Source organism: Elgaria multicarinata, chromosome 7 (genome assembly GCF_023053635.1).
Source record: "Elgaria multicarinata webbii isolate HBS135686 ecotype San Diego chromosome 7, rElgMul1.1.pri, whole genome shotgun sequence".
Classification (NCBI taxonomy): Eukaryota; Metazoa; Chordata; class Lepidosauria; order Squamata; family Anguidae; genus Elgaria; species Elgaria multicarinata.
In genome coordinates this window covers 111341155-111364737 of record NC_086177.1, presented here as the reverse complement: position 1 = coordinate 111364737, position 23583 = coordinate 111341155, and the positions used below count along the sequence as shown (strand labels likewise).

At 46.2% G+C, this 23583-nt stretch overlaps 1 protein-coding gene across 1 annotated transcript in view; it reads right to left on the bottom strand.

Annotated features, from left to right (window-relative positions):
- The window catches only part of ADGRB1 (adhesion G protein-coupled receptor B1), a 472654-nt gene that overhangs the window by 315548 nt on the left and 133523 nt on the right, over window positions 1-23583 (bottom strand). Inside the window, exon 2 of the mRNA XM_063131218.1 lies at window positions 9230-10144. Within this exon, the coding sequence (XP_062987288.1) occupies window positions 9230-9977 (748 nt within the window). The 5' untranslated portion in view covers window positions 9978-10144. The remainder of the gene's footprint in view (window positions 1-9229; window positions 10145-23583) is intronic.

The following is a 23583-nucleotide window of genomic DNA, read 5'->3' as shown; positions in this document are numbered from 1 at the left end:
AATGCATGTAGGAAAATAACTTACACAGTAAAGGAACATTTTCATGCCTGTGTGTGTGTTCGGAGGAAAGGGGAAAGATCTCGCAATATGATGATTGCAAGATCCTCCCCCTGGGTTCACATGTGGTGCGTGATGTCCAGGGAGGAAGAAGGACACTGTGCCCACCTTTTTTAAAAAAAAGAAAGAAAGAAAGAAAAAAGACATGAAAAATGCCCACTTTGGGAAAATGTGCACAAATAGACTTTAATCAGTGGGAGAAGAAGGTGCACAATTCAGGTGTAGATTTTGTGGGAGGGAGTTACACCACCTGCACTCCAGTGAAAAAGTAAGTTGTTGATTTTTTAAAAATGCCACACTCCCACCCTCAAAGGCCCCGGACTCTTCCTGTCCTGGCTCCTTCCATCAGATGATCCCCCACTACTCACAGGGAAGAGGGGAAAAGGCAGGACGGGGAGCCACCCCACCTCTGGTCCTTGGGATCGTCCCGGGACTGCAGGAAAAGCTGGGGGAAAGGGGCTGCCGATATCCCAGGGAAATGGAGGGACCATCCTTCCATGCTCCTGGGATCTCCTGTGTGTCATGTGGACGCACAGGGATGATTCTGGGACAATCCCTGGTATATTGGCTGGTGTAGACATGCCCCATGACTCAAGTTTCCTAACTTTGTCACCCTGTCTTTAATCTTTATTACATCCTTTCCTTTATCATTTCCCCACATCTATTGTCCTTGATCATACTTTCTTCTCCTCTGCCTTCTTCTCTACTATTCTCTCCTCCTCCTCCTCCTCCTCCTCCTCCTCCTCCTCCTCCTCCTCCTCCTTCTAAAAGTCAGTTGGGGGGGAGAACTTTCAGAGCATTGTCCACTCCTGTTTTTCTGATGATGGTACACTTGGAAACTCCGCAAAACACCAGCTCATCCAAGCCTGGCTGTGTTATTGTTACTTGGTAGCCATTGGGATCCCCCAAGCTGGTAAGCGTTCATTTGGCTGGATAGGTCACTCGAGGTCCACAATGACCATTTGGCTTAATGAAGTGTGCCACTGTGCAGAATTGTTATTGCATGATATTTAATTCCTAGCAAAAAAAATGGAGGCGCAGCGATGTATATGTAATTATGACATGGGGTGTTCAAAGAATGTCCCATCCGATTAGGGCCGCATTAGAAGTCCATTAAGACTTAGAAAGCTGATGAGTAGGATATGCAAATAGGTCAGACCTGTGTCCTACCCCTTTGGCCTGCACAAACTAAAAATAAGACATGCATGTAGGCAGAGATGGGAGTAGAACAGCACTTTTCAGAGCACTGAGAAGCAACACAGGTCACCGGGATCCATCTTCCACCCACCACCCCGACTCAGTTCCAAGGCTGGATGCTCCACAACGCAACAACGTTCAGAGAGGCGAGAATTAATTCTAAGGCTGAAATGGACCCAGGGGGCTCATTGTCCTTTTCAGGGTGACACAGATCTCCACACCCCATGTTTGCTTAATAATGGCCATGTGAGGGGTGAGTAGAAATGAAACAGGAGGAGATGCTGAACACGTCCACTGCCTACTGATTTCTGCTTCCCAGCCCTCCTGCATTTGGCCTTAGCCAGATGCTGAGACCAAAAATAAATCTGGTTGAGGGGAGAATGGTCAGAAGCAACAGGTTTTGTATGCATGGATTGTAAACCGCATGCAGAGAGCTTTGGCTATTGGGCGGTATAAAAATGTGATAAATAAATAAATGCATGGATGTGGAAGACAAATGGTTAGCAGAGAAAGCCCACTGCTCCTTCCTTGAAAACACTCCTCCAATCTTCATTCTCATACCCTAAATCGTACATGGGTTTGGGAACTCGGATCTGCTAACATGACATGCAGTTATGCTGCCGGACTACTCAAGGAAGTGAGTCAAGTAACTAAGGCCGTAGCTAGACCTAAGGTTTATCCCGGGATTGTCCTGGGGTCAAACCTGGTCGTCTAAGTGCCACACAGGGTATCCAGCGCTCAGGCAGGGACAAACCCAGGATGATCCTGGGATGAACCTTAGGTCTAGCTATGGCCTAAGTGTAATGGAAGGTGAGAAAACAGTAGCCAACCTGGGCCATAGCTAGACCTAAGGTTTATCCCTGGATGGTCCAGGGGTCAAACCTGTTCATCTAGGTGACACACAGGGGATCCAATGCTCAGGCAGGGGCGAACCCTGGATGATCCCAGGATAAACCTTAGGTCTAGCTGTGGCCCTGGACTGTATGAAAATTCCATCTACATCCCAAATACGTGATGAACAAATCCCAGACCCCAATATATTCACCGAGTCCACCCAAATCGCTCAGACACACCCAACCCACAAATTAGAAGATCCCCCGTGCACATAAACAAAAACACATATACTTCTGGAACTTTTCATGTTTTGCTGGCCTGGCTCTACAATTAGGCAGGAGGAAGTGGGCACAGCAAGCGACGAGGGCGGGGAAGAGTGGTGGTTTATTCCTCCCTCCCCACCCAAAGGGTCCACCACTGCATCCCTTCCTAGCTGCCTGCAGCTTGCTGGCAACAACAGCAGTGCCTCCTCATCCTCCTGCCCCAGCTGGCAGCTCCAACTTTTTGCCCCAGCCATGGGACTGCTGCCTGGGAGACTTGGCCACAATACTGAGAGACCTCTTGCTTTCGTTCAGTGGAGTCTCCCAGTCGGCTGATGAAGCAAAGAGGATCCACTGTCCCACGAGAGCAGGGAGCGGGAACTTGAGAACTGGGAGTCCCCGTCACGGCAAGAGAAGTGGGAAGAGGGAGACACCACATCAGAGCAGGGAGTGGGGAGGCACAGGGAGAAGAAGCAGGGTGTTGGCAACAGCAGCAGCAATGGTGGCGGTTCGCTTGAGGTACCAACTTTGGTTGGGCCAGGGCTGGGTTTTGGTTTTGGTTTTACTCAGGGTCCCCTGTAGGCTGCCCATTTCCCCCCCTCCCCAGAAGAATGGTCCACAAGGAACATAGAGGGACAGGTGTGCCTCCATTTTGGATACCTTTAAAATGTAAATACAACTCTTGCATAAAAATCCCAGCACATATTCATCTGGAACTGGGCAGGTTCAATGTTTTGAGAAGGGGCAACTATCTCTGTAAATTTTATCCAAACCAGCCAAGATTTTTTTTTTTTTTTAAACAACTGAACCCTAAGAATTTTAAGATGCTGTGACTGTTGTTGTATTGGTTTTATATGCTCTTTTAACTAATTTTATGTATTATATCGTGTTTGGTGTTCTTCCCTACCTCAATCCAGAGGGAGAGGCGGGTAAGAATTATTATTATTATTATTATTATTATTATTATTATTATTGGGGTGTACAGATGTGAAGGCCAGGGAGGGGAGCAGAAAATGTGTGTGTGTGCGTTCCTAATTTTCCAATATTATATGGAACTGCTGATATCTGTTTATAGGTACCTCCAGGCAAGAAATCTTCAGTGTTTCAGAAGGATAAGTGCAGGGCTGGAGCAAAATCTCTTTTTTTTTTTTTTTCATAGTAAAGTCTGGTGACCTCGGGAGGATGGCTGTCTCATGCATTCCCCCCAAAGCACAGTGACTGGAGAGTCTCTTGTGAAACAAGACCTAAGGTTAGAAAGTGGACCAGCTAATCGCTCAAGGGAAGGGTCCCTGGGATATCACTTGGGGAGTAGATATGAATCATAGAATCATAGAATCATAGAATAGCAGAGTTGGAAGGGGCCTACAAGGCCATCAAGTCCAACCCCCTGCTCAATGCAGGAATCCACCCTAAAGCATCCCTGACAGATGGTTGTCCAGCTGCCTCTTGAAGGCCTCTAGTGTGGGAGAGCCCACAACCTCACCAGGCAACTGATTCCATTGTCGTACTGCTCTAACAGTCAGGAAGTTTTTCCTGATGTCCAGATGGAACCTGGCTTCTGAGCATGTTATTCCGTGTCCTGCACTCTGGGAGGATCGAGAAGAGATCCTGGCCCTCCTCTGTGTGACAACCTTTTAAGTATTTGAAGAGTGCTCTCATGTCTCCCCTCAATCTTCTCTTCTCCAGGCTAAACATGACCAGTTCTTTCAGTCTCTCTTCATAGGGCTTTGTTTCCAGACCCCTGATCATTCTGGTTGCCCTCCTCTGAACACGCTCAGAGATATGAAGGTCTGAAGGAAGGGAACAGAAAAATATGGGAGGAGGACATATTTCCCCTAATTTTCCCGAATAAAATACTGGGGTTGGGGGAGAAAGGGGGGGACAATGAGTGTGTGTATGTGTTTAAAAGAATCTACCCCCTTCTTTCCTGTTCCCCACCCCCCAGGGTTTCCCATCTGTAGGCCTGCGTGGTTGCCCCAACAGTCCCTCTGCAGCCTCTGAGTTACAGTTCTGCTAGCCCACTCCAGTACTGCAAAGACACACTGATTTCTTTGCAGCTTTTGGCTCTTGATTCCGTGCCATATGCTGCTGCAAAACGCTTAGGAGGGATTGGCCCCTTCGCCTGAGCCTGAAAGGGTGTTAAATAACGCCGCACTCCGAAAGAACGACACCGAATTGAACAGTTGAGCTGTTTGCCAAGGTGCCGCTCATTAAATTACACATAAAAGTCTCCTCGTAGCAATAATGGAAGTAGTTGCCTGTAAAACTCCCTAGCGAAACTGGATGTAAATCCCACCTTTCGTCTTCCTGGTACACCAATGGCACATTCAGGAGGTAATTGCTGATATTTCCTCATTGTGATCATGTCCCTAACCTATTGAACAGAGAACAGAACGGCTGGCTTTCATTTTCTTCTCGTCTTCTCCTCCCCACTCCAATGTGCCCTGCAGCTCTGCCTTTCTGATACCTTAGAAAAGGAAAGAAATGTGCTTCTACAAAATGACAGCTCAGATCAGAAAAGGCCTGCCTTTTCCCAGCGCAGGGGTGCACACACACAAATATCATGCAATTAGTTACTACGCTTATACCTTGCTTTTGCCACATTTGTGTCCATGCCTCTTGGGTCTTCTTCTTCAAAGGATTTTCAACCCTTTCAGAGCAACCTGACACCCTAAATTTGGACAGGTGATTCCCCCCCCCCCACACACACACACACTTCTGGCCAGGAGGTATGTGATGGGAAACGCTTCTCCAGGGCCTCATCTACACCAAGCAGGATATTGCACTATGAAAGCGGTATATAAAAGGCAGGAGCCACACGACTACTTTACAGTGATATTGAAGTGCACGGACAACTGTTGGGGCCCATTGACACATACCGTATTCTGCTTTCATACCACTATATCCTGTTTGGTGTGGATCCTGCCTTTTATACACCGCTTTCATACCACCTTCATAGTGCAATATCCTTCTTGGTGTAGATGAGGCCATAGAATCATAGAATGGTAGAGTTGGAAGGGGCCTACAAGGCCATCGAGTCCAACCCCCTGCTCAGTGCAGGTATCTACCTTAAAGCATACCTGACAGATGGCTGTCCAGCTGCCTCTTGAATGCCTCTAGTGTGGGAGAGCTCACCACCTCCCTAGGGAATTGGTTCCATTGTTGTACTGCTCTAACAGTCTGGAAGTTTTCCCTGATGTCCAGCTGGAATCTGGCTTCCTTTAACTTGAGCCCGTTATTCCGTGTCCTGCTCTCTGGGAGGATCAAGAAGAGATCCCGGCCCTCCTCTGTGTGACAACCTTTTAAGTATTTGAAGAGTGCTATCATGTCTCCCCTCAATCTTCTGTTCTCCAGGCTAAACATGCCCAGTTCTTTCAATCTCTCCTCATAGGGCTTTATTTCCAGACCCCTGATCATCCTGGTTGCCCTCCTCTGAACACACTCCAGATTGTCTGCATCCTTCTTGAAGTGTGGAGCCCAGAACTGGACACAATACTCAATGAGATACTCAACACCACAGGCATGAATGCTCCATAAATGGGTCCTTTACAGCTACCATTTGCACAACATTATACAACAGCTTTACGGAAAATGGCAGCTCATCATGGGGACAGGCAGCTGCCAACTCACACATCGGGCATGCTTTGTGCGGGTCAGGGTGGGCGCGGAAGCTCAGCAAGTGGGTGCAGGGAGGCTGGGAGGTGGTTCTTTGAGTACCGACAGGGACCGGAGAGTGGTGAGTCCATCCATCGCTAGATAGAACTGGAACAATTTCATGGGGGAGGTGAGGATTCCACACATCCTTCATTTGTTCAGGATAAAATGCTGGAGTAGCTTGTCCAGTATAATGATCATGGAACTCAAACTGGGATCTCTTGCGTACGACGCATGATCATTTGCTCCAACTTGAAAGGCAGCAAGAGGCTCCTCTCAGCTTCCAGAATGCTGAGGAAGAGGCAGGTTGGGGAGAGTGGATTTATCTTTCCCCTCCAGCGCTTAGGAAGGTTCATGCAAACTCCATGCAAAAAATATGAGAGCAGCTCAGGCATCTGGCAAGGCAGAACCCCTTGGCTTCCAAGCCTTCTGCTGTGTGCACACCACGTTTGGATAATGGCTTGTTGTACTGACACTCTGCGGAGATCTCAGCGACGGTGGTCGCTTCCCGCCATCTGCTTTCAGATCCAGAGATGGGAGCCAGGGGAGAAAGCCTGGCCTTCTCGGCCCCCATGTTGACACTTTGGGGATGTCTTCAAAGCCATGCCGCCCACCCTCTTCCAAGGGGCCGGTCCTTCTCCCCAGGCTCCTGCTGTGTCTCCAATGCAGCACAAGGTCAGGGGGAAATCTCCACCTCTTCTTGCTAGTTCTATGCCTGAAGCACGGATGAAGTGGGTGGGCTGGGGGGCAGGGAGAGAGGGGCAGAAGAAAGCAAGCTTTCCCCCCAGAACAGATTAGAGCTAGAGGGAGATGAGGTTGTATCCCACCCAGCGTAACACTACAACAACTGATCAGGGGAAAGCTGCTCCTCTTGTCCCATAGAAAGGATCAGTGGGGCCAGCAGCCAAGAGAGCAATCCTATGGCCTTAGACAGCATCATAGAGGGCCGTAGCATAGTCTGAATTCCTGGATCCGATGTCAGAGTCAGCGCTCCGACCTCGAATCGTGGACTCTGAGCTCCCCTCCCCACTCGCAGCCAGTGCAGAGAAAACCATGCCGGGTTCGCTGGGTTCACCAAAAGCAATCTTGGAGGGAAGGGAAAAGGGGTGACCCCACGGCTGGAGAGTGGAGGGGGTTGGGGAGTCCAGTTCATGAGGAAGCCCCTGGCCTCCCTTATCCTCCTTCCTTCCTTCTCCCCAACGCCTTCTCCCCAACGCCTTCAGCTAGATGAACAAGAAAAACAGTCTAATGAAAATACCGAGCGGGAGAAGCGTGGAGGCGAAGATCACATCCACCTTCCTGGTGCTCATCTTTGGATGGCCATCAGCCTCTAAGTTTGGAGGCTGATGGCCATCCCCATAGGGCTGCACCCTAACTGCTGCAGTATGGGGCATACTTCAGCCCCCATTCCCTGCTGCCCTAAAGTGTTCCTGTATACACACCCAACAGTTACACATGCTGACTTAGCATGTACATTACTTATTGACCTGGGGGAGGGAGATCCCTCTGAGTTCCCTCCCCCTAAATATCTGTGGTTCTCTTGCCAATTTTAGGATGACCCCAAATCTGCTGATACCTTCTGTGAGGATAGCGCCAGCTTCGGCAACCCATTTCCTAGGGAGGAAGCCTCATTGAGACCACTTCCTTCCTTCCAAGTGCCCAAATCCAGAAAATGTGTTATTTCTCTTTGGAATCATTTGTTTCATATAGGGATGTTGTGAGAGTCCGGGAACAGACTGGAGTTCAGTAGACATGCCCTTGTTCTCCCAGACTTCAATCTGTGGACAGCTGCGCTTGTCCAACTCAGCAGGCACCAAGTTAGGCAAGTGAAGCCATCCCTCACTGGTCTGCCAAGCTGCCATTTTGCATTTTAAAAAAATGGCAGCTGGTCCTTTTTCATTTAATGTACATATGCAAAATTACAGGCTACCACTGGTGTAAATGGACATTTATGAGAAAGGATGAGCTGCCATTTTTTATGTAAAATCACAGCTTGGTGATGGATTGGGCTTGAGGACTGCCCGGCAACTCGGCGTGCACGGCTCGCAGAGTTGGGGTTCCAGCAGGTTTCCAGTGAGCAGTGCACGGCCCAGACTATCATGAGTTTTCCCACCCCTAGTTTCATATGCCTGCAGAATCCTGCCGTTTTAATCAGATGATTAAATTGGCTGAAACTCATACGGTGAAAAGACAGGCATTTCTTTAACCAGGTAACAAATCCCAGAAGATTTCAACCCACATGGTGTTTGTGGGTTCGCTCCCCCACCTCTCCTGGTGACTACTTGATAGGTCTGTTGCTTGCATGGTTTGGAAATCCACTAGGAATCTGAACCCTGAGGGTACCAGCCCAGGTGCCTATACCTGAGCCAGTATCGGAGGAACCGCCGAAGCAAAAGAAGCCAGCTGGCCTTATAGGCCCCTTCCAACTCTACTATTCTATTATTCTAAAGGAAGATATAGATCAGATGCAGGCTACCCAGGTGTCTCCAGATGTTTTGGATGATCCCTTACATGATTACTGATGGATGTGGCTGATGGGAGCTGTAATCTAAAATAACCGGCAGGCACCAGGTTGACGAACCCTACTATGGAAGAAACTCAGAATCCTGTGGGGCAGATCGTGTAGGTGAAAAACACATGTTAACTGGATAAAACTGAATTCTAGGTTTCTCTTTTCATAATTTTAACACCTGCCTTATTGTAGTAGTACTAGTGGAAGTAGTGCTACTAACAGACAAAGGTGAAAGGGCTTTGGTGCTTTATTTATTTATTTATTTATTTATTTTATTTACTGCATTTCTATACTACTTGGGTGACCATATGAAAAGGAGGACAGGGCTCCTGTATCTTTAACAGTAATATAGAAAAGGGAATTTCAGCAGGTGTCAATTGAAGAAGGTGAAATTCTCTCTTCTTCACAACAGTTAAAGCTGCAGAAGCCCTGCCCTCTTTTGTATCTGGCCACTCTACTATAGCTAGTGTAGCTTTAACTGTTGTGATGAAGAGGGAAGTTCACCCATTTCAATTGATACCTGCTGCAATTCCCTTTTCTACATTACTATTAAAGATACAGGAGCCCTGTCCTCCTTTTCATAGGGTCACCCTATGCAGTAGCTATAATATTGCCACAAATGAGGAAAAGAAATGTCACCCTACCCCCTGCCCCAAGCCATACGGTCTGTCGAAGATCTTGAGTCAGTATTGAGTCAAAGCATTTTATCACTTACCCAAGAAATCCAGTCCGCTGCTGTCCTTCGGGCTGCTCATGCAGTTCTCCAGGTAAATCCCATCCTTAAAACAGTCATCCTTCTTTTTGGTAAGCCCAAGGATCTCGCTGGGCTGGTCCAGGACCTCCCCGCTTGAGCAAGAGCAGGGTGTCTGCATGATGCCGCAAGGGTGCAAACTACTGCTGGTGGTCAAGCACGTATCCAGCCATTTGCATAGCATCTGGCAGGCCGCTTTGCTCGGGCTCCTGTTGCCGACCACCAGGTATTCCACCGAGAAATCTCTTTCCTGAATCTTGGCCGGCTTCCACCGGACATGGCCACTTTCTAACAGAGACCCAGTCTGTTTCATCTGGAGGAACTGCTTATTGGACTGGAGGAAGGCATAGCGGGTGGAGCTGTCACAAAGGTTCAACACGTCGTCAAAGCTCTCCATGCCCAGGTACGTCCGGGTAGACTCCAAGAACGAGTCAAATTGGTAGGTGCGTATCTGCTGGCGGTCGCATATGCCCGTGGGCTTCAAGACCTTCATGTACAAGGTGTACCTCCTGGGGTCAGGGTTCTGGATAATCCAAGAGCAACGGGAAGAGTTCAGTGGGAAGACAGCAAAAGAGGAGAAATACCCAAAGAATTTGCCCTGGACCAAGGTGGTGCACGGAGATTGCCCCAGGTCGAGGGCGACTACGGTCCACACAAAGAAAAGTGGCAATAACAAAAGCAGGTTCAAGGAAGATCCAGTGCTCCTCCTCATCCTAGGTCCCTGGTCCTTTGGAACTCAAAGCAATCGCCAGGCAGAGTGCAGATCTTGGACATAACAGGAGGAGAAGAGAGGGATCTTGTGCCAGGCTCCACGTGAGATCAATCAAGCCTTCCCATGTTTGGCTTCAGGCTCCTCCTTGTGGCTTAAGCAAGCAACACCTGGAGAAGAGAAGGAGAGAAACATGCGTTTGGTTCATTCCAGGATGCAATGCCGTGAAATACAGCCATGCCCAGACTTTCCTTGAGAGAGAATTTAGCAGGTACCGACGTCTCCACAAGGCCATCTGGAAGCTCTGGCTGCCAGATCAAGGACACATCTGTTTCTGGCACGCACTCCCCCCTCCCCCCAACACAAAGCGTCCGCGAGACACAAGCTACTCTCTTCATTTTGGATGCATTTTGCAGATGAGTGCGAGACAACTGCACTCCTCCATGTACACACACACACACACACACACATTAAAAGAGAGGCACAGACCTCCTCCTCAGCTCTAAAGATGAAGAGCCCCCCCCCCAAAGGACCAATAAGCAGCAAGATCGATGAATCTCTAGCCACTACCACTCACACACTCTGTCCACACATCACCAACAAAACTTACATTCACACCATCTTCCCTGTTTACAGACTCTGAGAGGTTGAATGACCAGCAGAAGTGTCCAGGCAGGATCTACACTACTGCTTTAAAACGGTTTATAACAGTAGTGACAACTGCTGATGTCCAGGACACACTGCTCATACAGTCTTCAAAGTGTTATATCCTGCTTAGTGTAGATCTGACCTGGATTCACTACAAACTAGGATTTGCCATGGCTGGCTAAAATCATGTAGAATGGATCCATCTCCCATCACTTTTCCACTCTTATTTCCTCCATCAGTACCTGAATTGAACTCCCCATCAGGGTAACCTGACTCACCTGAGTTACTGCTCAATGGCTGGTCCCTGTTGTTTATCTTAGAAGCAGGTTCATCTACCTGCTTTTAGATCTGCTATCTGTGAGCATTAAACACTAAAACCAGCTCTAGAAATAAACATTTTTTGCCTTTATCACTCCAAAAATAGCCATGTATGCACTTCGGGATCGGTGAACAACTGATGTTTGAGATCATAGGAGTCTCCAAACTTTGTCTTGCTGCTGCTTTCACGCCCCATTCCCATTCGTCTTTGTGATCACTGCTCACTTTGTGCGAATGGGGAACTTGGGCAAATTGCACAGCGATCAAACAGGAGGTGTGTAAATCTCTCCAAATTTGTGGAATTTCCCCCGTAGACTAAAGCGGGGCTGATTCAGTCTACTGAGGAAATTTGTGCAAATGAGTAAATTTGCGCAAACCGGGAATTTGCAATGAAACGAATGTGAGCATCTTCTTGACAATTTGTGGATATTTTCAACAGATATTTGCTCACACTCACATTGAAGGCTTTGAACGGGGTATGCTTGCATGTTTTGTGAGCAAAAATGAAATCCTCATAGCCTAGCCTTTATCCCTCAGCCCTCTAACATGGGATGGTGCTAACTCCCCTTAAAAATGTAATTTATCATGTTGAAACACACGTCCTTTCTCTTAAGATGCCTTGGGAATTTGACCCAAGGAAGACCTTTCAAATTTGCTTTGCTTTTCACTTATACTGAAATCTACTAGTCACTTAGGGATATAGAAAAAACCCACTTTTATCCTCTTAGAAGTCTCATGTTTCCCAAGGAGGAATAGCCAGTTTGGGGGTTTAGGGGAAGTTGTAGCAATTAATCAGCTCAAACTTTATTGAATACCAGTTCCTCTAAGTTAGGCTCCAATCCTATGTACACTGAGCAAGGAGTAAACCCCACTGAACTCAATAAAAAATCTCTGTGTGTGTGTGTGTGTGTGTGTGTTTAACTGCTGATATATTGCTCGATAGTATAAAATCTCTAAGCAGTTTACATGAAAAATGCATAACATACAATATAAAAATCAATGTAAAAACAATAATAAATATCAAGATGATACAAAGCAGTAAAACAGAGTGATTATATGTCAGGGAAAGCCTGAGTAAATAGGTGCAGCTTGAAGATGCATTTAAAGAAGCCAGATTCCTGCTGTCCTCAGGGGTCCTTCTCTGTGAGCCCCTGCGAAAGGAAGTGAGGCAGGTGGCTACCAGGAAGAGCAGGGCCTTCTCTGCTGTGACCCCCGCCCCTGCTGTGGAATGAGCTCCCTAAGGAGGTTCGCTTGGCCCCTACATTATATGCTTTTAGACGCCAGGTGAAGACCTTTTTATTCTCCCAGCATTTTAACAGTCTATAAATAAATTTTAACTTGGTGTTTTAAATTCGTAATTTTGCATTGCTGCTGTTTTTATCTGGTTGAGCTTTTATATTGTATTTTATATTATGGTTTTATACTGTTGTTTTATACTTTGAATGTTTTTAATTTTTGTGAACCGCCCAGAGAGCTCCGGCTATTGGGTGGTATAGAAATGTAATAAATCAATCAATAAATCAATCAATAAATAAATATGTCCAGCTGGAAGCCAGATTCCAGCTGGACATCAGGAAAAACTTCCTGAGTGTTAGCTCAGTACGACAATGGAACCAGTTACCTGGGGAGGTTGTGGGCTCTCCCACACTAGAGACCTTCAAGAGGCAGCTGAACAACCATCTGTCAGGGATGCTTTAGGGTGGATTCGTGCACTGAGCAGGGGGTTGGACTAGACGGCCTTGTAGGCCCCTTCCAACTCTGCTATTTGATGATACTATGATTCTATGAAAGCTAGAAATTCTGCCCCTTCGACAACACATGGGAGTGTGTCCCAGCAGATAGGTGTCAATACCAAGAGCCCCCACTTGTACGCCGTTACATGACAACACATGGTTGGGTGTGAGACTTCACAGTATATATGCAAAGGCTCGAATTGAAAGTCTTGCAGATGCATGGTTGGCACACTTTCCTTCCCCCCGTCAGCTTGAAAAGATTTCTGGCACTCCTGCTGACACAAAAGGTTTTTGCCACTGGGTCTGGCAAGTGGAAGCCGCCATCTTCCCCCGCCACCTACGACGCCCCTTCAGGACAATCTTATATCATGATGTAGCATCATTCCCATTGGGCAACTCTATTTCATAGTGGCTTAATTCACTGTTGAAGGGGCGGCAAAGGTTTTGGGGTTGAAAAGAAAGAAAATCTGGAGATGGCACCCTGCTGCCTCCCATCGTAATTGGAAGTATTCTGAAAATAAATAGAATTCCCTCCTTCAAATGTGGATGAAAACTGCACCCATCCCCAACATCCAGGGTGGGGCTGTCGGCTCAGCACAGCAACCTAGCGTTTTGGACTTCAATTGCCATCAGCTCCAACCAGGATCTCTAATGGTCAGGAATGCTGGGTGTTGTAGTCCAAAACAACTGGAGGACACAACGTCAGGGGACGCTGGCCCAACACTAAAATATGTTCCTTTTCAGCAACAACTGGCAAGGATTGCACGGGGGGGGGGGGGGACAGAGAGAGAGAGAGAGAGAGAGAGAGAGGGAGGGAGGGAGGGAGGGATTGGTGAATGCCCTAAGGCATCAAGTCCAGGACCAAGGAGGATTCCTCAGTCCAATCTCTTAAGAATTCACTTTCCCCTTTTTTCCAGTGTTCAGTTTGGTTCATCCCAAATGTTGAGAGTATTTTTTAAAGTTCACTTGAAAATCCATCTGCATTCTTATGCACATTTCTCCTCCTAACGCTTTGAAGGCAATTATACACAATTTATGCAAGTAATGTTCCTAACATAATGCATTTCTGAATGCTGTTTTTACTAATATGTGTATTTCTGTGTGCACTATCCACTAATCTACACATTTTGGGATACATCTGAAAACAAAAACATTGGAGAATTCCATTGTGAAATCCAGAGAACTGCAAATTTTGAATGATAACTGAGGCCACAGCTAGACCTAAGGTTTCTCCTGGGATCATCCAGGGTTCCCCCTGCCTGAGCACTGGATCCCCTGTGTGTTACCTAGATGAACAGGTTTGACCCCTGGACGATCCAGGGATAGACCTTAGGTCTAGCTATGGCCTTAGTTTTGGTTTGCATGAAATTAGGTATAAGAATTTCCCCACCACTCCTTCTTGGGGGTATCAAAGCCAGGGAAGAAGGGACAAGGAGACACCTAGCATCTGTCTACCCACCCACCCATTGTGAACTGGATGGAAGGGATGATCAAGCATGGTCTCCCTCAACACACCTCAACATGAGGAAATAAATTAGCAGCAATGGCTCACTATGGCCATTTCTACACCTGCCTTTCCCCCCCGGGATCGTCCCGGAATGTTCCCTGTCCATGCAAATGACACACAGGGGATCCCAGGAGCAAGCAGGGACAATCCCTCCATTTTCCTGGGATAACCCTTAGGTGTAGAAAGGGCCTATGTCTGGTTCAATTCTGGTTCAATTCCAGTTCTGGGCTCCACAATTCAAGAAGGACACAGACAAGCTGGAGCGTGTTCAGAGGAGGGCAACCAGGATGATCAGGGGTCTGGAAACAAAGCCCTGTGAAGAGAGACTGAAAGAACTGGGCATGTTTAGCCTGGAGAAGAGAAGATTGAGGGGAGACATGAGAGCACTCTTCAAATACTTAAAAGGTTGTCACACAGAGGAGGGCCAGGATCTCTTCTCAATCCTCCCAGAGTGCAGGACACGGAATAACGGGCTCAAGTTAAAGGAAGTCAGATTCCAGCAGGACATCAGGAAAAACGTCCTGACTGTTAGAGCAGTACGACAATGGAATCAGTGACCTAGGGAGGTTGTGGGCTCTCCAACACTAGAGGCCTTCAAGAGGCAGCTGGACAACCCTCTGTCAGGGATGCTTTAGGGTGGATTCCTGCATTGAGCAGGGGGTTGGACTCGATGGCCTTGTAGGCCCCTTCCAACTCTGCTATTCTATGATTCTATGAAATCATGATCACTTACATAAGGATGTACTCACATGGTGGATTTCTCCTTCTTCTAATAGCTACCATTGTTCTTTTTATTGTGGCCTTGGTTATCTCAAAGCTTTGGCCACACCTCATTCAGTGCTGGCTCCTGGTGTTTCGAGGGCCCTTGGGCAAGGCTCCCTCAACAGGCCCCCATCCTCAGTGACTCTACCTTCCTACCGCCATGGTCACCACCTGTTCTTGCTCCTCCTCCTCCTCTTTCTCATTATTCCTACCACTCGCTTGCTTGACAGGCAGTGAGTGTCGTGTTTCTCAGAACACTCCTGCTTTCGATGGGAGGCAAATGATGAGGCTTGCTATATTATTATTATTATTATTATTATTATTATTATTATTATTATTATTATTAATATTATTATTATTTATATAGCACCATCAATGTACATGGTGCTGTACAGAGTAAAACAGTAAATAGCAAGACCCTGCCGCATAGGCTTACATTCTAATAAAATCATAGTAAAGCAATAAGGAGGGGGAGAGAATGCAAACAGGCACAGGGTAGGGAAAAACTAACAGTATAACTAACAGTCTAAAGTCCGAGTAACATCAAGTTTTAAAAGCTTTAGGGAAAAGAAATTTTTTTAGCTGAGCTTTAAAAGCTGAGATTGAACTTGTTGATCTCAGATGTTCTGGGAGAGCATTCCAGGCGTAAGGGGCAGCAGAAGAGAATGGATGAAGCCGAGCAAGGGAAGGAGAGACCCTTGGGCAAGCGAGAAACATGGCATCAGAGGAGCGAAGAGCACGAGCGGGGCAATAGTGTGAGATGAGAGAGGAGAGATAGGGCGGAGCTAGACCGTGGAAAGCTTTGAAGGTCAACAAGAGAAGTTTATATTGGATTCTGAAGTGAATTGGAAGCCAATGGAGAGATTTCAGAAGTGGAGTAACATGGTCAGAGCGGCGAGCCAAGAAGATGATCTTAGCGGCAGCGTGGTGGACAGAAACCAACGGACTGATGTGAGAAGAAGGAAGGCCAGAGAGAAGAAGGTTGCAGTAGTCCAACCGAGAAATAACCAAAGCATGAACAAGCGTCTTGGCAGAAGAGAAAGACAGAAATGGTCGAATCCTGGCAATATTATACAGGAAAAAGCGACAGGATTTAGCTACTGTCTCAACATGAGGACTAAAGGAGAGCGAGGAATCAAATATAAAGCCAAGACTACGAGCTTCATTGACCGGAGTAAGCGTAACATCATTGACAGTAAGAGAGAATGAGAGGTGAGGAGAAGGTTTAGGAGGAAAAACAAGCAATTCAGTCTTAGCCATATTAAGTTTCAAACGACGATGAAGCAGCCAGGCTGAGATATCTGAAAGACATGCTGAGATACGATCGTGAACATCAGGAGAAAGTTCCGGAGATGAGAGATATAATTGTGTATCATCGGCATACAGATGATATTGGAGGCCATGAGATTGAATAAGCTTACCCAAGGGCAGCATGTATAGAGAGAACAACAACGGGCCAAGCACCGAGCCTTGCGGAACCCCTATTGAAAGTGGAAAAGAGCAGGGGGTTGGACTCGATGGCCTTGTAGGCCCCTTCCAACTCTGCTATTCTATGATTCTATGATTCCATGATCTCTTCTACCTGAAGAGACTCTAACCTCTTGGAAACGTCCCCCTAGGCAAAACTATGCAAACTAAGCAAGACAATTACCTGTTCAAGAAGAATAGGAAGCCACTTCCCAAATGTCCGTAACTTCAGAGCACCTAGTGCAGAGGCAGGTTCTGGCGTAATCTAACCGACTTTCTCATGCCTTCCTTCCGCCCCATGCGTTTCAGCTTCCAGTGGACCCTAGCATCAGCTAGCTTGTTGGGACGCTTTCCTGCAGAAGAAAGCTCACTTCCCACTGAGTGTGTACGATTTGGCCTTGAGGAGATAAGCTCTGGAGAGGGCTGACTCCCAGCTGGGGAATCACCCGTGAAAGCTTCCTCCCCCACTGGTATAGGCTGGCAGGTGTCTAGCACTGCATCTTCTAGTCCAGAATCTGATTCTGATTGATTACCTGAAACATCTTCTCCCAAAACAGGAGCAGTAGGGTTAGACATGACCGCTGGGCCACAGGGCAAGGAGGCCCCAACATCTCCTGCTCCGTCTTCTCAACACCACTGTCATCTGGCCAGAGTGAGAGGCAGGTGAACAGGCAAGTTGCAATGGTGAAGAGGAGAAGCAATTTCAGGGGGCTTTTGTTAGGGACCTCCTGCTGTCATGTAGGCCCTTAGCAGGTGCCTAACCGTGCACCTCCCTTGACGCAGGCCATGATTTCTTTCTTCAGCCCTGGTTCCACAATGCCCAGAGCCTGTAGAATGGGGAAAAGGGCACACAGCATTCATCACTACAATCTATAGAATCAGGAACATGTTCTTCAGCCTTAGAGAGCACGTTCTCCCTCACCAACCTGCCCGATCACTCCTGGTGGTTCCACATGGACCTGTGGCTTGATTGGAATCCACTGGGGGAAGAGCCTTTAGTGTAGTGGCCCCTTCTTTGTGGAACTCCCTGCCCCTGAAGGTCAGGCAGGCTCCAACACTAGGCTGCGTCCAGCACCTCCTGAAAACAACTCTGTTTCGAGAAGCCTTCCTTAACTGACTAGCTACTGTTTCTCTGGTTCCTTTGTTTTTAAATGGAACATTTTTCATTTGCTTTTTAGATCTTCTTTCTTTTACTGTTTATACCTATGTTTACCGCTCTGGACTCGATGTTAGATAATTGAGTGGAATATAAATATTGTAAATCATCATCATCATCATGTTCCTTTACAGCTAGAGTAGGAACATTCACCACGTGAATGAGGAAGTCCACACTCTAAGCCTCTTAAAAGCTCACCTACACCAAGCAGGATATTGCACTATGAAAGCGGTATGAAAGCGGTATATAAAAGGCAGGAGCCACACTATTGCTTTACAGCAATATTGAAGTGCACTGCAGGATCTACACTAGGGGGACCATACGAAAAGGAGGACAGGGCTCCTGTATCTTTAACAGTTGTGTTGAAACGGAAATTTCAGCAGGTGTCATTTGTATATATGGAGAACCTGGTGAAATTCCCTCTTCATCTCAACAGTTAAAGCTGCCCTCTTTTAAATCTGGTCACTTTAGTATAGCTCCTGCAGCTTTAACTGTTGAGATGAAGAGGGAATTTCACCTGGTTCTCCATATATACAAACGACACCTGCTTAAATTCCCTTTTCTATGCAACTGTTAAAGACACAGGAGCCTTGTCCTCCTTTTCATAGGGTCACCCTAATCTACACTACTGCTTCATAGCGGTACTGAAGTGCACTGACAACTGTTGGGGCCCATGACACATCTGCACCAAGCATTTCATAGTGGAATATCCTGCTTGATGTAGATGAGCCCTTCGAAGGTTATCATCTGCTACAGCTGTCTTCACAAGAGAACCATGCCGCTTCCAGCACTCAAAACAACAAGTGATGCTTGGGTTTTGCCCTTACGTTGCTTCCCACAGCCTGTGCTGCTGTCTGCACCATGCATATCTTAAAAGCCAACAAACTTTAACTAAACATCCCTGCTAATAGGACGCTGTGTTCCGGCTGTTAGGCCTCAGGATTGATTCCCCCCTCAACCGGGTCCCATCTGGAAGGTTTTACTGCAAGGAATGTAAACATTTTCCCTCGTGAAAACTGAACCTGGCTGAAGTGCGGAAGTTTAAAAGGAGAATTAAACACAAAATGAAAAATAAAAATCCCTAATGCGAAAACACCTGGATCTCCAGCACAGTTGGCAATAAACCCAACAGAGCATTTGCTCAAAAGAAGGCGGCTGGCAGAAAATGTCTATCAAAAGACCTGAACTATGCACCTTGTCAGTTTCATGCGGGTTTGTGAAAAAGCCCACCGCTGCGGAGCGGTTCTGGATTGAGAAATTCAACCTTTAATCATTCCAATACAAATGGGGATTAATGTGCAGATTGGAACATAATTATCCTTCAGATTTTGAACTTCTTCAAATATTGCAAGGCAATTCTCAGCACAAAATATGTACCAACATGTCTTTTCGACGTATTACATTTAGTAATGGGTACCTTGAGATTAAAGAGATTTATAAGTGTGGATTTTGTGGGACAATAATACAGAAATACTTATTTAAATATGCATTTTTAAAAAAGAATGATTTGAGATCAATGTAGAAGTGAGAAGGTAGAGGTTTATTAATGAATGCATGCAAAATTTTAGAGTCCCATCACACCTTGTGATGCTGGCTACCGTCACTTCTCCGTGGACACTCAGTTACTTCCTGTTTTCAAACAGGAAGTAAACAAGGTGATGAGGGCCATTCAGTCCCGCGTTGTGAACATGCTGCTTCTCTCACACACAGCAGGAGAGAGCAGCAACCAGACTTTTCTTGGGTTTTTTGAAGTAGAAGGAAGAGCAGACGGGAGAGGCAGATGATGTCAGTTGAGCTACCTCTGAGGAATCCGTCAGTGCCCAGTAACAAGCGTGCAATAAAATGCTCATTGGATGGAGTTTTTAGTCCCCAAACCAGATTCAGAAGCTTTATCCGATCAGGTAGGACCATACTGCCTCACTCTGTCATCATATTCCTGCTGAGTTGGTAGCTGTAATATCATTTTCTGGCCAGCTACAGTGGTGGCAGCACACCACAGCATAGCAGTCTAGAAGCTTCTTTCTCTAGGGTGGACATATGGAAATGAGGACAATGGCACAGCTGTATAGAGAAGGGAATATCAGCAGGTGTCCTTTGTATGCATCCAGCACTTGGTGAAATCCCCTCATCATCACCACAGCTAAAGCTGCAGGAGCTATACTAGAGTGACCAAGTAAAGAAGAGGGCAGGGCACCTGCAGCTTTAACTGTTGTGATGAAGAAGGCATTTCACCAGGTGCTGCATGCATACAAATAACACCTGTTGAAATTCCCTTCTCTATACAGCTGTTAAAAATACAGGAGCCCTGTCCTCCTTTCCATATGGTCACCCTACTTTTTCTGCCAGTCTGCCAGAATGACACAGAGAATTTGATACCCTGTTCCCATGGCTAGAAACCAGGTGAAGACCTTTTTATTCTCCCAGCATTTTAACAGTCTATAAATACATTTTAACTTGGTGTTTTAAATTTGTAATTTTGCATTGCTGCTGTTTCTATCTGGTTGAGCTTTTATATTGTATTTTATATTATGGTTTTATACTGTTGTTTTACACTTCGGTTTTAATTTTTGTGAACTGCCCAGAGAGCTCCGGCTCTTGGGCGGTATAGAAATGTAATAAATAAATAAATAAATAAATCCCCTGCCTCTTTTCGCTTAAGTCTACTTTCCCTTCTTTTGCTTTTGTTCTTTGGAACTTAATGTACATTGCTTCAAAATGTCTCCATTTACAGTCGGCTCTCCCACGCAAGGTGATAAACAATTAGAGATAACCTAACCAAGGGCTAAGAGCACTAAATCAAAAAAGGGCACTTTGCGAAACCAAAACTCCTCTGCACATGAAGACAAACTAAGTAAGCTCTACAAAACTTGAGCTGCTAACTCAACCCAAAATTGCTTCCAAAATATCATGTTTTCTGCCTGGAAGAAGATAAACAAAGTTAACAATGGGAGACATTAGCTGTCAGTGAATTAAGATTAAACTGTGCCACTGTGATTTACGGCTTCCCTGAATATGAGCCAACAGTGTGATATGGCTGCAAGAAAGGCAAATGCTATTTGGGGCTGCATTAATAGAAGTATAGCTTCCAAATCACGTGAGGTCCTGGTTCCTCTCTATTCGGCCCTGGTTAAGCCTCATCTAGAGTATTGCGTCCAGTTCTGGGCTCCACAATTCAAGAAGGACGCAGACAAGCTGGAGCGTGTTCAGAGGAGGGCAACAGGATGATCAGGGGTCTGGAAACAAAGCCCTATGTGAAAGAACTGGGCATGTTTAGCCTGGAGAAGAGAAGATTGAGGGAGACATGAGAGCACTCTTCAAATACTTCAAAGGTTGTCACACAGAGGAGGGCCAGGATCTCTTCTCGATCCTCCCAGAGTGCAGAACACGGAATAACGGGCTCAAGTTAAAGGAAGCCAGATTCCGGCTGGACATCAGGAAAAACTTCCTGACTGTTAGAGCAGTGCGACAATGGAATCAGTTACCTAGGGAGGTTGTGGGCTCTCCCACACTAGAGGCCTTCAAGAGGCAGCTGGACAACCATCTGTCAGGGATGCTTTAGGGTGGATTCCTGCATTGAGCAGGGGGTTGGACTCAATGGCCTTGTAGGCCCCTTCCAACTCTGCTATTCTATGATTCTATGATTCTATGAATAAAGGTGTTTGCACATCTCCTGAAAATGGTCAATGTATATTTTAATTTTCACTTTTGCAATGGTCATGGCAGTAGAACCAAAACAATAAACTGTGGTTAATCTGAGGAAAATGAGTTGAAATAATACAATTATAAACTGACTAACATAGAAACTAATTTTAGGGTGCATGTTCCCATTCAAATCTTAAAACTCGCAAAAAATATGACCACGTTTCTTACATTTCTGGGAGGAAAAATTCAGCTCTTTAAAATGCAAAGCAAATTTCTTGAAGTGCAGCATGGGGCAGTGAGCAAAGATTTCCTCTAAGTTTCAAATGTCCTATTAGCTATGGAGCCATACCTCAGTTTTCCATCTGTAAAATAGGGTTTACACTTGGATTACAGCGACGATTTCATCTAAAACTGCCCAGAGTTTAGCAGTTCTGTTTCTCTCCAGTAGAGGGCAGTAGTAACTTGCATCCAATGAGCATCAAAACACTCGTTTATGACAATTCCAGATACTGAATTTCATACATGGAAAGTGCAGGGCACAAACACCACATGCAGATAATGTCATTCAACAGTCACATGTGCAATAGCCTTGCTTTGTGTACATAAGGACATGACAAGAAGCAGGTCAAAGGCCTTTCTAGTCTAACATCCTGTTTGCACTGTGGGCTGACCAGAGGCCTCTGGGAATTTCAGAAGCAGGTAATGAACACTACAGCAAATGCATAGTGCCTCTGACACTGGACGTAACATATAACCATCCTAAGTAGTACCCAGATTCCAGCTGGGCATCAGGAAAAACTTCCTGACAGTTAGAGCAGTATGACCATGGAATCCGTGACCTAGGGAGGTTGTGGGCTCTCCCACACTAGAGGCATTCAAGAGGCAGCTGGAAAAGATGCTTTAGGGTGGATTCCTGCATTGAGCAGGGGGTTGGACTCAATGGCCTTGTAGGCCCCTTCCAACTCTGCTATTCTATGATTCTATGATCTAATCCCCATTTAAAGACATCCATATTGATGAACATCACCCCAAGTTTTGGTAGTAAATTCCATAGTTTAACAATGTGCAGTATGAGAAAGTATTTTATGAGTATCCCAGGAATTATATTTGGGTGCTCCAGAAGAAGCATGCATGGGAAGATGACACTGATGAATTTACAAAGTGACTTCATGCTTAGGGTGACCCTATTGAAATGAGGACAGGCCCCCTTTTTTTCCTACAATTGTATAGAAAAGGGGATTTCAGCAGGTGTCCTTGGTATGCATGCAGCACCTGGTGAAATTCCCTCTGCATCGCAACAGTTAAAGCTGCAGGAGCCCTGCCCTCTTTCGTATCTGGTCACTCTAGAATAGCTCCTGCAGCTTTAACTGATGAAGAGGGAGTTCCACTTGGTGCTGCATGCATGCAAAGGACCCCTGCAGAAATTCCCTTTTAAACTGTTAAAGATACAGGAGCCCTGTCCTCCTTTCCATAGGGTCACCCTATTCATGCTGAGACAGCCATTGTTTCATCTGGCTCAGTATTGTCTACAGTGCAGGGTGGTGTAGGGTGACCATACGAAAAGGAGGACAGGGCTCCTGTATCTTTAACAGTTGCATAGAAAAGGGAATTTCAGCAGGTGTCGTTTGTATATATGGAGAACCTGGTGAAATTTCCTCTTCATCACCACAGTTAAAGCTGCAGGAGCTATACTAGAGTGACCAGATTTAAAAGAGGGCAGGGCACCTGCAGCTTTAACTATTGTGATGAAGAGGAAATTTCACCAGGTGTTCCATATATACAAACCACACCTGCTGAAATTTCCTTTTCTATGCAACTGTTAAAGATACAGGGGCCCTGTCCTCCTTTTCATATGGTCACCCTAGGGTGGTGGCGCTTTCAGGGCCTTGGTCTGTTAAAAACAACAACCCATAAGAGGAGGGATAGGAATGTGTCCTGACAAAAAAGTCACACCCATGGGACCAAAACAAGCATTACTTCAAATGTTTCTCTAGCAGCTATGTCTCCCCCCTCATTTTACTCTAGAGTAGGCACAGGGACTCCATTATGCATTGGGACCATGGTGTGGGAGGTAGGGGGCCTTTTAAGATCCATATCATTAGTCCCGTGCCTCCTCTAGAGTAAAAAGAGAGAGAGAGAGAGAGAGAGGAGAAATACGTTGCTGCTAGAGATACGTTTAAAGTAATGTGTGTTTTGGCCGACAGCCTCTTTTCTGCCAGGGAATCGTAGGGTTGTAATCCAGCTCAGGATAAAATGTTGCATATGACATTTGCCACTGCAGGCTAGAGACAGCTAATTAAATGATGAAGCAAACTTTTTTCTCAAGGAATAGACATATTTTTTTAAAAAAAACAAAACAAAACAGTCAACCTTCTT